Source organism: Puma concolor, chromosome B1 (assembly GCF_028749965.1).
Source record: "Puma concolor isolate L17-30 chromosome B1, mPumCon1.1.hap2, whole genome shotgun sequence".
In the NCBI taxonomy this organism is placed as follows: Eukaryota; Metazoa; Chordata; class Mammalia; order Carnivora; family Felidae; genus Puma; species Puma concolor.
This window is the reverse complement of record NC_141670.1, coordinates 140,302,322-140,318,267: the sequence shown is the minus strand read 5'-3', so window position 1 is coordinate 140,318,267 and position 15,946 is coordinate 140,302,322. Positions and strand designations below refer to the sequence as shown.

The 15,946-nt window shown below is 40.2% G+C and overlaps 1 protein-coding gene across 5 annotated transcripts in view; it reads right to left on the bottom strand.

The window, feature by feature from the left end:
- RASGEF1B (RasGEF domain family member 1B) overlaps positions 1-15,946 on the bottom strand; it is a 612,828-nt gene that overhangs the window by 149,993 nt on the left and 446,889 nt on the right. For 4 of the 5 annotated variants that reach the window (XM_086704752.1, XM_086704744.1, XM_086704746.1 and 1 more), the window contains one exon: positions 13,341-13,427. The exons of the other annotated variant lie outside the window; for it this stretch is intronic. In XM_086704752.1, coding sequence (XP_086560878.1) covers positions 13,341-13,406 — 66 coding nt within the window. In that variant the 5' untranslated portion in view covers positions 13,407-13,427. The remainder of the gene's footprint in view (positions 1-13,340; positions 13,428-15,946) is intronic. 5 annotated transcript variants of the gene reach the window in all.

The following is a 15,946-nucleotide window of genomic DNA, read 5'->3' as shown; positions in this document are numbered from 1 at the left end:
CTTTCTCAAAACAAATTAAAAAAAAAAAGAATGTAGGCTATGTTGGGGTGTCTGGGTGGTTTAGTCAGTTAAGTGTCCAACTCTTGATCTCAGCTCAGGTCATGATCTCGCAGTTCATGGGACTGAGCCTCATGTGGCGCTCTGTGCTGACAGTGTAGAGCCTGCTTGGAATTCTCTCTCTCTCGCTCTCTCTCTCTCTCTCTCTCTCTGCCTCTCAAAATAAATAAATAAACTTTAAAAAAAAAAAAAGGAAAAAAAAGGAACGTAGACTATGTAGTCAAAACCAGGTCCTCTGCTTAAAGCTGGATGATGTTGGGCAGCTGCCCAACCTCACTAAGCCTCAGTTTCCCCTTTCTCTGTAAAATGGAAATAATAACAGTACCATTTAATGAGGTTATGATAAAGATTAAGCAGGATTTTTGAAGATAAAATGCTTAGCCCAGTGTCTAACACATAGTAAGCACGCACTGCACCTTATTTATTATCATTAATAATAAGAGCTATATAAATATGAAACGAACTGCCTCAGGTGGTAGAAATCTCCCTCTAACTGGAAATGGCCACAGGAGGGTTGGCAGATGTTTGTAGGACAGATTTAAGCATCAGATGAGAAGTTGGACTAGATGACATTTAAATTACCTTCCAGTGCTGAATAAGCCATTCTTTATCCCTTAAGACAGGAATAACTTCTTTAGTATCTCCCAGAATACTTAGCACCATGGATCAAATGATATTCACCTACTATTCTTAGTAAAATTGTCTGATCATATAATTATAAATGTATACTTTTCTCATAGTAAGAGTTGTTCCATGTTGAATGAAAATATGTGAAGATTCTTGATTTTTCTGTATCTAATTTGCTCTTTGAAAAAAGGATGCCATAAAATTTTATTTTTATGATTACTAATACTGACTAAAATGAAAAAGTGTAAGTGTTAGTGCTACAAATACTTCTTTGTGAGACACTGAAATCCATATGTACAAGCCTCTCATCTTCTCACACTTGGAGTTAACCTATCAGAATGCCTGATTTTAAGCTGGTCAGATATTTTCAAGGAACAAAAGGCTGAACTTTCTTTCATGACCGACTTCCTATCTGTCCAAGCTGAAGCCAGTAACCAACCATTTTTCCTTCTCTTTGCATAGGCCGCTTCTGGAAATGCTGACCATGATCACTCTTACCTTCTACAGGCAGAGCAGACACTTCTAGCTCCCTTGGCAATCCTATTTAATAAAATAGATCTGGTAGAATTACCTAAACAGGATAATATACCCATCTTCCTCAACTATCTCACTGTTATCAGTTAAATAGGGAGGAATTCACATTGGCCAAGGCCCTGTCTTCATGGTCTCTAATTGATAAAAAACTTTCCTTTTCTTACAATGAGTTCCAGCATAACAGTGGGCATTAATCATCTGTGGGAAGGGTTTTACTTTAATTAATGAAACTTTAGAGTTGGGTTATCTGGCCAAGAGAATCCTAAAATGTGTAAGTGGGAAGAAAAGTTCTGAATTCTGGGTTTGAACGAGCTCTGGATTCCGGGTATGTGGTGAAATAAACAAAGCATTCACAAGCACAGATAAGATTTCCAGACCATTCAGTGCCTGGGGTGTGCCATACACTGTGCCACACAGGGAGGAATACAAAGAAAAGAAACATGGTCCATCACTAAGAGGAGACGGAAATCCAAGCAAACAATTTCAACGAAGTAAGAGCAACGCAGTAATAGAAAACAAGTACAGGTTTAACTCAGAATAGAGGGTGGAGGAGGAGCAGAAGAAAAGTGGAAGTGAATGGTAAGACAGATTTTGAAAAAGAGGAGGGGCTTAGGCAGGAACAGCCTGCACAATGGCACAGAGCTGTGAAGTAGTGTGTAGGAGTCGAGGGAATGAGCAATGGAGCTGAGGCTGGGGTGGCCGGGAGGTATGTCGTCATACATGCCTCACTCTGCCATTGAGACATTCAGCCTAACTCAGTAGTAATGGGAAGTCACTCCACCCCTCAGTCAAGTAAGGAGCTTGATCATATTTGCACTTGGAAAGGATAACTCTGTAGTGGTATTGATGGGGTGCTGAAAGAAGGTGAGTGGTGAGAGGGGAACCAGTTAGGGAGTTCATCTGGAACCAGAGGAGAGATGACAAAGGCCTTAATTACAACAATCACAAGGGGGGAAAAGAGGGTGAATGTCAAGGATTCAGAGCCACCTGAATTGCGTGGCTGACTGAATGGAAGAGAAAGAATGAGGGATGGCACCCGCCTTAAAGTTTTGGGAAGAACGTAGGAACGCTTCACTGGGAGAGGTACAGAGCATTTATACAGCAGCAGAATCAGAAGGGAATGAGGGGCCAATTGCTTTAGTTTTTGAACATACTGAGCAAATAAAACGAGAGAATGAAGAAAATTTCTTAAGGAGAGAGAGTTGATTTTTTTTTAATGGGCACCAGGAATGGAACACTAGAGAGCAAAATCGGAGGCATCACTGAGGAAGAAAGATGAATGAAACAGTGGAGGAGACTGAGAAGGTCAGATGGGAATTTGCAGGGTCAGCTCTCAAAAAAAAACCAAGAGAGGAACAACTTGCAAGAAAAGGTCAGTTGAGTCAAGCCAAAGAAGAGCTGAAATGTACTCTGGATTTAGCAGTAAGGATTTTCCTACTGACCTTGGCAAGACTACTTTCTCTGGTACAGTGAAGGAAGGAATCTTCTATGCCACAAAGAATGGAAACACTTCCCACCCTCCCACCTTCAACCTCTTTTTCTATTGTAATCTAAATGCTGATTTCCCTTTGTAAGTTCTTGCTATAAAAATCAGCTTCTGCTTTTGCAAATGAATAATGTCTTTTAAGAGTTACCCTGTAAGCAAATGTCTTTTAAGGTAAAGTTGAATTTTTCACTGTTTTTCACTGTTTGTTAGAGAGGTTTCAGAAGGCATTGAATGAAAAGCAGGCTGAACCCAGGTGATCAAGAAAACAGGGATCTAAGATACAACAATATGAGAACTTCTTTCCCTTTCTTTTTCTATCACTTCTCTTCCCTTGGTAACAGGGGGAGCTTACAATGTGGAAAGCAGCTTACAATGTGGAAAGAATTAGGCTTGGCGATTTGAGGACATAAATAATGAACAAGGCACAATCCTGCCCCGCCTAAGCCCCCAGCCACAGAGATCACAAGCCCTGCAAAAGACAGACATGCAATCAACCAACCCTAAGTGAGGTCCAGTGAAATAAATGTTCATAATAGTAAAAGCAAAGTTCTATGGGAGCCCAAATATAATTCCCCATCTCTCATAAAATGCAGGAAATGACCTTTAAAAATGTAGACACAATTGGGGAGTTCACCGCACCACTAATTACCTCCCCTATTCTTCAGATCATAAACTTTTATGCAGTCTACTCTCCGTTCACTTCATTCGTACTCATTTATTTCACCAGGCACCCAAACGGTCTATATGAAAACCTTAACAGGCATTAGTGGCAAGTGGAGATTCCAGCTCTACCCTTGGCTTTATTGCGATTCTTTTGTTAAATTGAACTTTAATGATATTTAATAATACCACTTTGACTCTTCATTGAAAGTGTTAAAGTTCTTAAAATTAAACGCATAGCCTCATGAATTAGGTGAACACGAAACCTCTTTCTCCGAATGGAGACAAACTGGGACACCAAAATATATGGAAAGGCTTCTGAAGGATACTATTTTGATCTGAGTAACCTCATGGTGATACCTTTGCAGTTCATACCCCCTTTAAAGTTCTTTGTAAAGCAACTGCCTTTAAAGAGACAACCTAACGTTGCATGATCACACATTATTTCCACTTGTGCAGGGTTGCTATTTTTAACTGGGGCCTTTGGAAAATGAAAATCTAAGGTTGGTTAGCTGTAGCCAGAGTGACCCATAATATAAGCCAGGTCATACTTTTTTGGCATCCTTCTGTGTGCTCTCGGGAAACTTTGATTATATTTTAACTAGGAACAGAAAAGAGATTGTCCAAATAAAAACCCATCTCTCCAGCAGGTGGTTAGGCAGGGGTTGTTGAGTCAGGCATGCCTAGTTTTGGATGCCAACTCTATCATTTATTAGCTCTGTGACCTTGAACAAGTTCTTTATCCTCTCTAGGCTTCATCTGTAAAATGATTAAATGGGAGACTGGATATGAAGAACTTAGGTTAGTGTTTTGCAGAGTCCTCAAACAATGGTGGTTATTACAATAATTATTATTGCTGTTATCACTTATACCCAACCGACCTGGATTACTGTTTATAGCAGATTGCCTCACACATGGAAGCCATTCAATATCTGTTTATTTCTTCATGGATATTTGGTTGGCATAGAATGCTTAGACTGTAATTTTTCAAGAAAGGTTTCCTTTGGCTTTCTCAAGGGAACCCACAGTATTGGGAAGGAAGCAAAACTGCCTAAGTTCTATATGAATTCTGCTGATAATGCTACAGTGTTATTTCTCAGAGTTTAGTGATATTATTTTTTTTTAGATCTATGTGAATAGAGAGTATATGTATCCTATGGCAGTCTTAGATCTTTTTTCCCTATTCCCAGGTTGGACAAATTAAAGTTTCTCTTTCTGTCAATAACAGATGAGGCAGTCTACTAAGCATTTTCTATCAGAAGTTCCGCTTGATATTTTTCAGCTGGGTTCTGGGAGAGACATCAGGGCAGTGTTAATGGGAAAGTGTCAGCACACTGAGATAAGAAAAGAATAAACAGGAGTTTTGTAATATAAATATGACTCCATGACCTTTGATAATGGCACAGTCTCCAGTAGCAAGGGTCTGGTGTGTGTGTGTGTGTGTGTGTGTGTGTGTGTGTATTGTTAATAAAACATTTACCTCATATTTAAACATCAAGTACATCATAATATGGCTGTACATGTTGTACCATATATTTCAACCTTTATAGATAAGCTGTAAAGCAAGATCAGGATAAGAATGATTTTTGTTCAAGTTTGTTGTTTCCCATTTTTATAGTGTATAGGCATCTACCTGCTTCTGAACCGATGAATTTTGTAGACCTAATAAAATATATTCTATAGATATTCATTGTTCATATTTCATTTATTTTCTGTAGGTTTTGGGATCTTGCATTGAATATTTTTATATACTGATGGGAGAATATAAGTTGAACAGCTATTGGTTTAAGCATATTTGTTAAACCTTATTATAACTCTTTGGAGCTTATCAGACCTATTAATGGGGCCATTTTTTCTGCTAGGAATACTGGGATGGATAGATTTCTTGTCCTTGTGCATCAGGTTGCATTTGTTACCCACGTGAACTCCTGCCAGTGGACCCAAACTTCAGCCAAGGGTATGCTGGGGTAATAGTGGGAATCCAAGAATCTAAATTTAAAGGATATATTCTCAAGTCTGGTTATTTAATATTTGCAGACAATCCTCTTTAATTGATATTTTCTACTGTTTTATTGTGCTCCACTTTATGGTGATTCACAGATATTGTAGATCTTGTTCTCGTTTGTTTTTTACAAACTGAAGATTTAAGACTTTGGTGGAAATCACTGCAGATGTGATGGAAATAGCAACAGAATTAGAAGTGGAGCCTAAAGATGTGAATGAATTGCTGGGATCTCATGATAAAAATTGAACACATGAGGAATTGCCTCTTATGGATGAACACAGGAAGTGGTTTCTTGAGATGGAATCTACTCCTGGTGAAGATGCTGTGAAGACTGTCAAAATGACAACAAAGGACTCAGAATATTACATAAACTTCATTGATAAAGCAGCAACAGGGTTTGAGAGGATTGACTTCAGTTGTGAAAGAAGCTCTCGTATGGGCAAATTGCTATCGAAGAGCATCTCATGCTCCAGGGAAGTCATTTGTTTAAAAAAAAAAAAAGTCACTCGCTGCGACAAACTTCAGTGTTGTCTCCTTTTAAGAAATTGCCACAGCTACCCCCTGATCAGTCAGCAGCCATCAACATCAAGGCAAGACCCTCCACCAGCAAAAAACTCATTGAAAATTCAGGCGATGGTTAGCATTTTTTAGCAATGAAATATTTTTTAATTAAGGTAGGTATTTGTTTTTAGACACAATACTACCGCACACTTAAAAGACTACAGCAGAGTATAAACATAATATTTACATACACTAGGAAGCAAAAAAAAAAATTCACTTGACTTGCTTTATTGCAATATTTGCTTTATTGTGGTGGTCTGGAATCAAACCTGCAGTATCTCTGAGGTGGGCCAGTACAGGACAGTAGAGGGGTTCTGACTTTTGTAAAATTCTTTGTAGATGTAGTAGGTCACTCACATCGAATACTACTTTAACAACCACTATGAACAAGGACAAGAAGTTGAAAATAGCTGACTAAAATCCTGTGTGACAGGGTTATAGCAAAAGCTGGAGCCCAAAATGTTTACCCCAGGGAATCCAAACCTGCTTCCAATGGTGAAAGAATAGAATACAATGTCAAATATATGCATGAAGATATTTATAAATATTTTCAAACTAATGGCAGCTCCTACATACAATGAATATCCATAGAAATGTTATTTGACCAGATAATGGGCCCCATTGCTGTTCCTGAGTTTGAATATTTTCAGCACAAACTGGTTTGCCTCAGTTCCAGGGGGAGCTTTTACGAAATTCAGGGTATGATAGATATCTGAGTTTATTATGTTCAGAATTCAAAGACAGGGTTCTCTGCTAAGCGGATTTCTGCTCATCACCTCATTCGCAGAGACAGACCTTAATGTGTTTATCTCGCCTTCCTTACTCAGGCTCAATTTGGGAGATGGGTCTTAGCAACTAGGCATTTTCACTTCTTTAATTGATATTGCCTACTGTTTTCTACTTTCACTAGATTCTAAGTGACTTCTCACAGAGCACGCAGCCACTTTCCCCCCAGTCTAATTGTGCACTAGGATACCACTGTCCACTGTACCACTGGCCAAAATAGTAGTGGTGTAGACAAGATGCAAGTTGATTTCTGTCTCAGGCAACAGAAGGCTGAACAAAAGCAGTCAACAGTTCTATGGAGTCAGAAACCCTGACGCTTAAATTTCATTTTTCTGCCATCCTCTCTTGGTCTAAGGTGGCTCTTCTTGCTTTTGCTACCTCATCTGTAGTCCAGACAGCAAGCGAGGCATGCCTTTCCCTACAAAAGGCATAACTCACGACTTGCATGCATCACTTCCACTCACATCCCACTGACAATAATCTCATCATGTTGCCACATCTAGCTGCAAGGGAGGTTGGAAAATGTGCTCTTTAGCTGGATGGACATATCCCAACTAAAACTTCCATTATCTCACAAGAAGAAAATTGACCCCTTACTTTGAAAGTTTCATTCTTACCTTGTCACAAAAAGCTCTAGAAGAGAAATACTTAATGCATTTTGCTCCATAGACCAGAAGCTAAATGTATAGAGATAGTGATCCAATCATACAGCTCATGCTCAAAGAATTAAAATTTTGTTTATCTGCAACTGTAGTAGTTGTAATGGCTTCCTTTGCTCAGCATTATTATTATTTTCTAATTACTATTCCTGACTTTGGTATTTTTTTTTTTTGGAAGCAGCAGTAAGCCTGTGGGTTGGCTTCTCCATTCTCTCGGGTCACTGAGAGCCCTGAATATTGAATATTAACCCCAAGGTGCTTCTCACAGAATAGGTGCTATCTATCCAGATCCAGCTACCACATCATGATGTAACATTCAATGATTCTCAGTGGGCTGTCACTTATAAGACTGTTCTTAAAACGTCCCTGTTTGCTACCCTAAACTTTCCTTTGATAAGAAATATTCTCCAAGTGCTAAAAGGAGCTAAAGATTAATCTGTTACAGGGACACCTCTCTTTATTTTCTTCCCACAGATGCCTCCCACCTTTGAAATAAAGCGGTGCTCCATTTTGTTGATTCTGAGTTCACCAGTTCCTTTCTTTTTATCTATTGTTTATCCAGTTACTTCCAACTACCTCCTCCAGTCTCCCTTTCGCTCACCCGGAAATACAGAAGGCCCAGGGAGCCTTGTTTGTTTTGTTAGCCACCCTTCCATTTAATAACACTGCTATCCTTCAAGGCGGTGTCTCTCTCCATTTCCTTCTAGTCAAATCAAGTTAAAGTTACTTTCCTTTTGACTGGGGACATGCTTACCTATCACCTAAATTCCTTTTGAGAAAGGCAGGTTGGCATAGCCATGGTCATGGGCAGCTCCTAATCTAAAAACAGCTCCATCCGCTTTGTGTATTCTGCGCAATTTGCCAAGGTCATGGCACTTTACTGGGTTGTTTTGACTCGGCATGATCTACACAATGCTTGCTGAGCTGAAATAATGCTTCTTTCAGCCCAGTCTCTGGTCTTGCCAGTAGGGCCAATGAGAATTTTGTGGGAGAGCCTATTAAGTTAAATTTTATGTCGTCCTCTAATGTTACTTATCTCTCAAAATCCCTGCTTTTGTCTCCATCATCATTGTCTTATTCCCTTTCAACAGTCCACTTTGGATCTGCCATTAATTTATTGAAATCCCAAAATCCCTTTTGCATTTACTGCTAGCCTGTGCAACCTCTTGGGGGCAACATGTTTACGGTCAAATACATTAAAGAGTAGTCTGTCTTAATTCATTCTCCAGAGTATCTCCTATGAATTACAAAGAAAGTCCTCCAGTTATAACATTGTGGGATTTGGGGGAATAAGTTCATCTTGAGCTTTCACAACACGATATTTAGCAGCTGCAAAGGCAAGGAAGACAAAGCTGCCAGGTCATCCCCTGGAAATCCCAAGACATATATTTTTAACATTTGCATTCTTATTTACATAAATTTGTATGCTTCGTTCAAAAGGCGCTGACTCCAATTATGCAAAATAAAACACGCAACTCCTCTTGATCTGAGAGTGGATAATCACACATTCCAGGCTTGCTTTCCTGCTGCCCAGAGTGATTTCTTTGGCTTTTCCCTCTCTGCTCCTGGAAGTTTTCCTCCTTTATATCTACCCTCTAATCATAACCATTAATGAAGAGTTATCATTTAATTATAAGACTGGAGTCGGTCCCAAAATATTCTTTTTTCAGATTGGTATTCTCTGTTGTCCAACTGGGATTTTCATAACACCTTTCCACCCCCCATAGCAAGGGAACAGTAGTCCTTGGTTCAGTTTGGGACACCATAACTGGGTCCGGCGTGCAGCCTTTCACCCAACAGAACATTTTTTGATGTGAGGAAGAGAGTTTGGATTCAGGGTCAAGTAACCATAGATTCAATTATTCACACCAATGCTGCTTTCCATTGACCCCTATAATTAAAAGCTTGACTTTGCTTACATTTTTGGCATCATTTTCCCCCTTCAGGTAGATGGCAAACAGAGCTGATTGCAAACTGAATTCATTAGAGTATTTGACAGCAAATGTATAGATCCCAGAAGCCAGAGCTTTGGAGCAATCCACTCAACCCAAGACAGTCCCGGTGTCACTGTATGGATACCTGGCTGCTAATTCTGCCCTGCCAGAGGAGAGAGACCTGAGAATCACAAAGTGAAATACCACCAAACCAAGAATGGTCATACTACACTTAATTTCCTTCTGCTCTCTGAAAAGCATTCCAGAAAGTCACTCCCTACCATTTTTATAGAGCTGTTACTGTTTCTGATCAGGTATAGGAAAACACTGAGTAAACTCAGTAAACTTAGTAAACTGTCTACTGGATGAAGTGAAACTTAGTCAAAACAGAGCCCTCCAAGGTTTATTGGCATCTGATGTTAGCCTTTGAAATGTCTTCTTTCCGTCCCCACAAACTGCTGGTCTATTTAGAACCTATATTAACAAAGTTGGGGCACCTGGGTGGTTCAGTTGGTTAAGTGTCTGTCCAGCTTCAGCTCAGGTCCCAATCTCAGGGTTCAGTTCGTGGGTTAGGGCCCCACAACTGACTCTGCGCTGACTGCTCAGAGCCTGGAGACTGCTTTGGATTGTGTCTCCCTCTCTTTGCCCCTCCCCTGCTCGTGCTCGCTCGCTCTCTCTCTCAAAAATAAATAAGAATTAAAAAAAAATTTTTAAAAAGAACCTATATAAGGGCGCCTGGGTGGCGCAGTCGGTTAAGCGTCCGACTTCGGCTCAGGTCACGATCTCGCGGTCCGTGAGTTCGAGCCCCGCGTCAGGCTCTGGGCTGATGGCTCAGAGCCTGGAGCCTGTTTCCGATTCTGTGTCTCCCTCTCTCTCTGCCCCTCCCCCGTTCATGCTCTGTCTCTCTCTGTACCAAATAAATAAATAAACGTTGAAAAAAAAAATAAAAAGAACCTATATAAACAAAATAGGTGGGGCTGAAGGGGAATGAAGCAGAGACAAGGCAGTGAAGGGCTGGGGCAGTTGCCAACACATTTTGTGATGTGCGGAGAGGGGTTTTGTTTGCTTTGTGCCAAGTGATACTCTTCTCACTAGGAACTCAAGTCAGCAGAGAGGAAGTGCAGATCCACTGAATACAAAGTACAGAAACTCAGTTCCAAGTAGCTTGGGTTGCTTCCCTTCTATGCCTGCAAAACGTCAGGCCTGCAACTTCATGAGGAAGAGGCTTCTTGTTCAGCCAGGGTTTCACACCCTGTGGACTGCTGCATTGGGCGGGACTTGCCACCAAGGCAAAATTACCAGGAATCGCCACGCAAATAGATTCATTTCCTGTAAAATTTTTTTTTAATGTTTATTTATTCTTGAGACAGAGAGAGACAGAGCATGAACGGGGGGAGGGTCAGAGAGAGGGAGACACAGAATCTGAAGCAGACTCCAGGCTCTGAGCTGTCGGCACAGAGCTTGACGCGGGGCTCGAACTCAAGGACCATGAGATCATGACCTGAGCTGAGGTTGGACGCTCAACCGACTGAGCCACCCAGGTGTCCCGATTCATTTCCTTTTAACAAGTACAAAAAAACTCTAACTCAGATATAAATTTTAAAAATAATAAATAAGATATTTATTGAGTACCTACAAAAAAAAAGGTACAACAAATTCTGGTTCCGCCCACAGATACCTATAAGTTGGAGAGAAAAGCCCTATTACAAGAAGTTTTGTTTGTTTTTGACATTTGTCAACAGCAGCTCTGTTCTATCCTGGGCACTGGATTGTGTGTGGCCTGAAGATGCTCTACTGGGCAAACAACAGAAAGGCAGCAGGAATCCCAGATATACTGCGGCCCTTCTGGTAAAGTGTGCTCGATATACCAGACTTAGGCTTCTCTTCCCAACATATGCTTCTCTTCTATCCCCTTCCTCAGTTTCCATTTCTTCTTCTTTTTCTTTTTTTTTTGTGTTTTTATTTATTTTGGGGAGAGAGACAGAGAGAATGAGCCAGGGAGGAGCAGAGAGAGGGAGAGAGAGAATCCCAAGCAGGCTCTGCACTGTCAGCACACAGCCCAATGCGGGGCTCAAACTCACAAACCATGAATGAGATCATGACCTGAGCCAAAACCAAGAGTCAGATGCCTAACCGACTGAGCCACTCAGGGGCGCCACCCCCCCTCCCCAGCTTCCATTTCTTGACATAAACAAATTGAGGATGTGCTTCCTCTAGGCTTACCACGTGTATTGCCTTTCATTTATTCATTCATTCACTTGCATAATTTGTTGAGTGCTTGGATACATAGTGAACAAAATAGGTAAAAATAACAACTTACATAGCGCCTAGGTGGCTCTGTCGGTTAAGTGTCTGACTCTTGGTTTCAGCTCAGGTCAAGATCTCACTGTTCGTGAGTTCAAGCCTTGCATCAGGTTCCACATTGACAGTGCGGAGTCTGCTTTGGATTCTCTATCTCTCTCTGTCTCTCTCAAAATAAAATAAACGTAAAAAAAAATAAAAAATAAATTAAAACTTGCTGTTATGGATTTATATTAAATCATGTAATCTGGTGACAGTCCCATGAGGCAGGTACTGTAATGATGTCCTTTTTACGGGTGACTTTGCTCAAATCACATAGCAAGTGAATAGCAGAGCTGGGATTTGAACCCAGGCAGGCTGGCTCTAGCGAGCCCACACTCAACCATCACGCTCTACACTTGTTGGTGGGATTGATGGGTATGATTTCAGGTTCAGAAGAGTAGCACTTCAGGCAAAACCTGTAATTTCTCTTCTAGAAGTAGTCGTTCATTGCGCAAGAGAGTTTGAATAACAGGTATGTTGTTAAAAGTAGTACCGTGGCTGGACCTAACACTAACATGTTGAAGGGGATCAGAATATGCCACTTCCAGATAATCCAGTTTGCCAAAAGAATTATTTTGAGCTGAAGTCAACTGAGAAACAGTTCCCCATCACTTTCAGTCTAAAAGCAGGGCATAAATCTCCCTTTCTAAAGGTTATATACATTTTTATTTTTGTTTATGTTTTATTGTTTATTTATTTTGGAAGGAGAGAGAGACAGAACATGAGCAGGGGAGGGGCAGAGACAGAGGGAGACACAGAATCCAAAGCAGGCTCCAGGCTCTGAGCTGCCAGCATAGAGCCTGACACGGGGCTTGAACTCACAGACTGTGAGATCATGACCAGAGCTGAAGTCGGACACCCAACCGACTGAGCGACCCAGGCGCCCCCAAAGGTTACATAAATTTTTAAATGTGTCTTCTTCTCCCATACCAGCAAGAAGATGACTTTATCACCAGAGATGATTCTTATCAATGGGTAAGGCACCAACTTGAGTCTACATAACAAACTTAATAAATAACTCTTATCAACCCATTAATTTTCTCCATATGTTTATCTTCTCACAATTTACCATTCTGAGAAGCCCAACCCCTCCCCTCCCCCCGACCTTCTTCTTTCTCCTGCACTTCTCCACATTTTATTGCTTTTTGTTAAAATAGTATAAGCCCGGAATATGTAACTGCTTCTTTGGCCCCTCACTTCTTTTCTATGAAGGGCTCCTTATTTGTAGTAATAAACATTTTCTCTTGTTTATCTGTCTCTTTTTTTCCAGTGTGATTTGCATAACCCCAGGTACTAAGCCTAAGGGAGTAGAGAAAAAAAATTGGTTTTTTTCCCCTCTCCCCTACAATGTAAATTACTAAAAGCACCCTCTTTCCTTCTAACAAGTTCTGATAGACCAGGGAAGGTAAGTTAAAGAGATCAGAGCAGGACATTGAAAGGGAGGACATCAGCAGGATGGGAGTGGGGGTAGAAGCTGAACACAGGCACCTCAGATTAACATCTCTCAGTTTAACATTTTGCTAAGGGCAAGGGTACACTAGGGCCAACCAGACTGGTCAAAATTTGGATTTTATCAACCACTTTTATGAGATCAGTTTGATTATTTCACCCAAATAGCTCAAGACAAAAGGCATAACAGCCAACACACGCAGATCGTACTGTTGAGTAAGAAATGGATTCATTCATACTTTGCCAATTGGCTTCTCAATCAGAGGGCTCGTAAAGCAGACTGGAGTTATGCCACTGCTGTACATCGAAAGCTTCCATTGCTGTTCCTGCAAGAAATGAAACACATGAAGAGAGAAAGAGAGAGAGACACAGAGAGATTTCAGACTTGGCTGGCTTTTCTGCTGCACAGAACCATTTTCCAGTTGCTCACAATAGTGCCTCAAGCACATAAACCTAAGGGTTGTCACTTGAAGTACCTAAGTCAGCAGTTTTGCACGGGCATCTTCAATATGCAGTCTGTGCAAACTCAGTTAACCTTGTACAAGGACATATTACAAAACCGTTTAAGACATTTTGAAGGAATTCATGCACACATATTGACTTAGATGCAAAATACTTCAGCCTAATCTGTTAAGGTATCTTCCTAGAACATAAATCAGACTATGTGAATCTTTTTAAAACAAAAATAACTTTACTAATAGCTCATTGCACAAAAACACTGGCCACAAGTCAATGTCAGTCTTCAAATCTTTAATTCTATGTGGGATACTATCCAAAGTTCTCTAGCTGCTTTTCAGAATACTCCAAATAGTGACTCTTGTGGTGGTGGTGGGGGGGGGGGTTGTTTTTTGTTGTTGTTTTCCTTTTTCTTTTTTTTTTTTTTTTCTTTTTTTTTTTTTTTAATTTTTTTTTTCAACGTTTTTTATTTATTTTTGGGACAGAGAGAGACAGAGCATGAACGGGGGAGGGGCAGAGAGAGAGGGAGACACAGAATCGGAAACAGGCTCCAGGCTCTGAGCCATCAGCCCAGAGCCCGACGCGGGGCTCGAACTCACGGACCGCGAGATCGTGACCTGGCTGAAGTCGGACGCTTAACCGACTGCGCCACCCAGGCGCCCCGTTTTCCTTTTTCTTTTTGTTTTGTTTTTACTTTTTCTGCGTCAGTTCTAATTCTGTCCCACAATTTAACCTAAAACTCAAGCCACATTACTCAATGTGTTTCCTTCCATTCTATGCCTTTCTTAATGTTGTTCCCGGTTCCTAAAATATCCTTTCCTTAGTATCTGCCTATGATTTCCTACCTGTCCTATTAAGCCCAGCTCAGAGTCCCTAAGAAACATTTTGCTATTTTTCTCTACTTCTTTTCTTTATTTTTAAATTTTAATTCCAGTATAGTTAACATAATGTTCTATTAGTTTCAGGTGTGCAATGTAGTGATTCAACAATTTTATACATTACTCACTGCTCATCACAATAAGTGTACTCTTAATCCCTTTCACTTGTTTCACCCATCCCCCAACTCACCCCCCATCTGATAACCATCAGTGTTCTCTAGAGTTAAGAGTCTGTTCTTTGGTTGTCTCTTTTTTTCCTTGTTCATTTGTTTTAATTCTTAAATTCCACATATTAGTTAAATCATATGGCATTTGTCTTTCTCACTTATTTCACTTAGCATTATACCTTCTAGATCCATCCATGCCACTGTATATGGTAAGATTGCATTCTTCTTTATGGCTGAGTAATATTCCATTATGTACGTATTTGTGTGTGTGTGTTTGTATGTATAAACACAACTTTATTCATCTATTGATGGGTACGTGGGTTACTCTCATATCCTGGCTATTGTAAATAATGCTGCAATAAACATAGAGGCACATATAACTTTTCAAGTTAGTGTTTTCATTTTCTTTGGGTTACTATCCAGTAGTGCAATTACTGTATCATATGGTAACTCTATTTTTTATTTTTTGAGGAACTTCAGTACTGTTTTTCAGTATGGCTGTACTGGTTTGCATTCCCCTGCAACAGTGCATGAGGGTTCCTTTTTCTCCACATCTTCACCCACACTTGCTGTTTCTTGTGTTTTGATTTTAGCCATAGTGACAGGTGTGAGGTGACAGCTCATTGTGCTTTTGATTTGCATTTCCCGGATGATGACTGATGATGAGCATCTTTTCATGAGTCTGTTGGCCATCTGGATGTCTCCTTTGAAAAAGTGTGTATTCGTGTCTTCTGCCCATTTTTTAATCAGATTATTTGGGGGTTTTTTTGGTGTTGAGTTTTATAAGTTCTTTACATATTTTGGATACTAAACAGATATGTCATTTGCAAATATCTTCTCCCATTCAGTAGGTTGTATTTTAATTTTGTTGATGATTTCCTTTGCTGTGCAGCTTTTTATTTTGATGTAGTCCCAAAAGTTTATTTTTCTTTTGTTTCCCTTGCCACAGGAGATATGTCCAGAAAAAGTTGCTGTGGACAATGTCAAAGCAGTGACTGTCTGCGCTCTCTCCTAGGATTGTTACGGTTTCAGGTCTCACACTTAGGTGTAATCCATTTTGAGTTTACTCTTGTGTGCAGTATAAGAAAGTGGTGCAGTTTCGTTCTTTTGCATGGAGCCGTCCAATTTTCCCAACACCATTTGTTGAAGAGACTGTCTTTTTCCCATTTCATGCTCTTGCCTCCTCTGTCAAAGATTAATTGACCATATAATCACAGGTTTCTTTCTGGCTCTCTATTTTGTTCTATTCATCTATTCATCATTTTTGTGCCAGTAGCATACTGTTTTGATGACTACAGCTTTGTAATATAACTTAAGTCCAGAATTGTGACGCCTCTAGCTTTT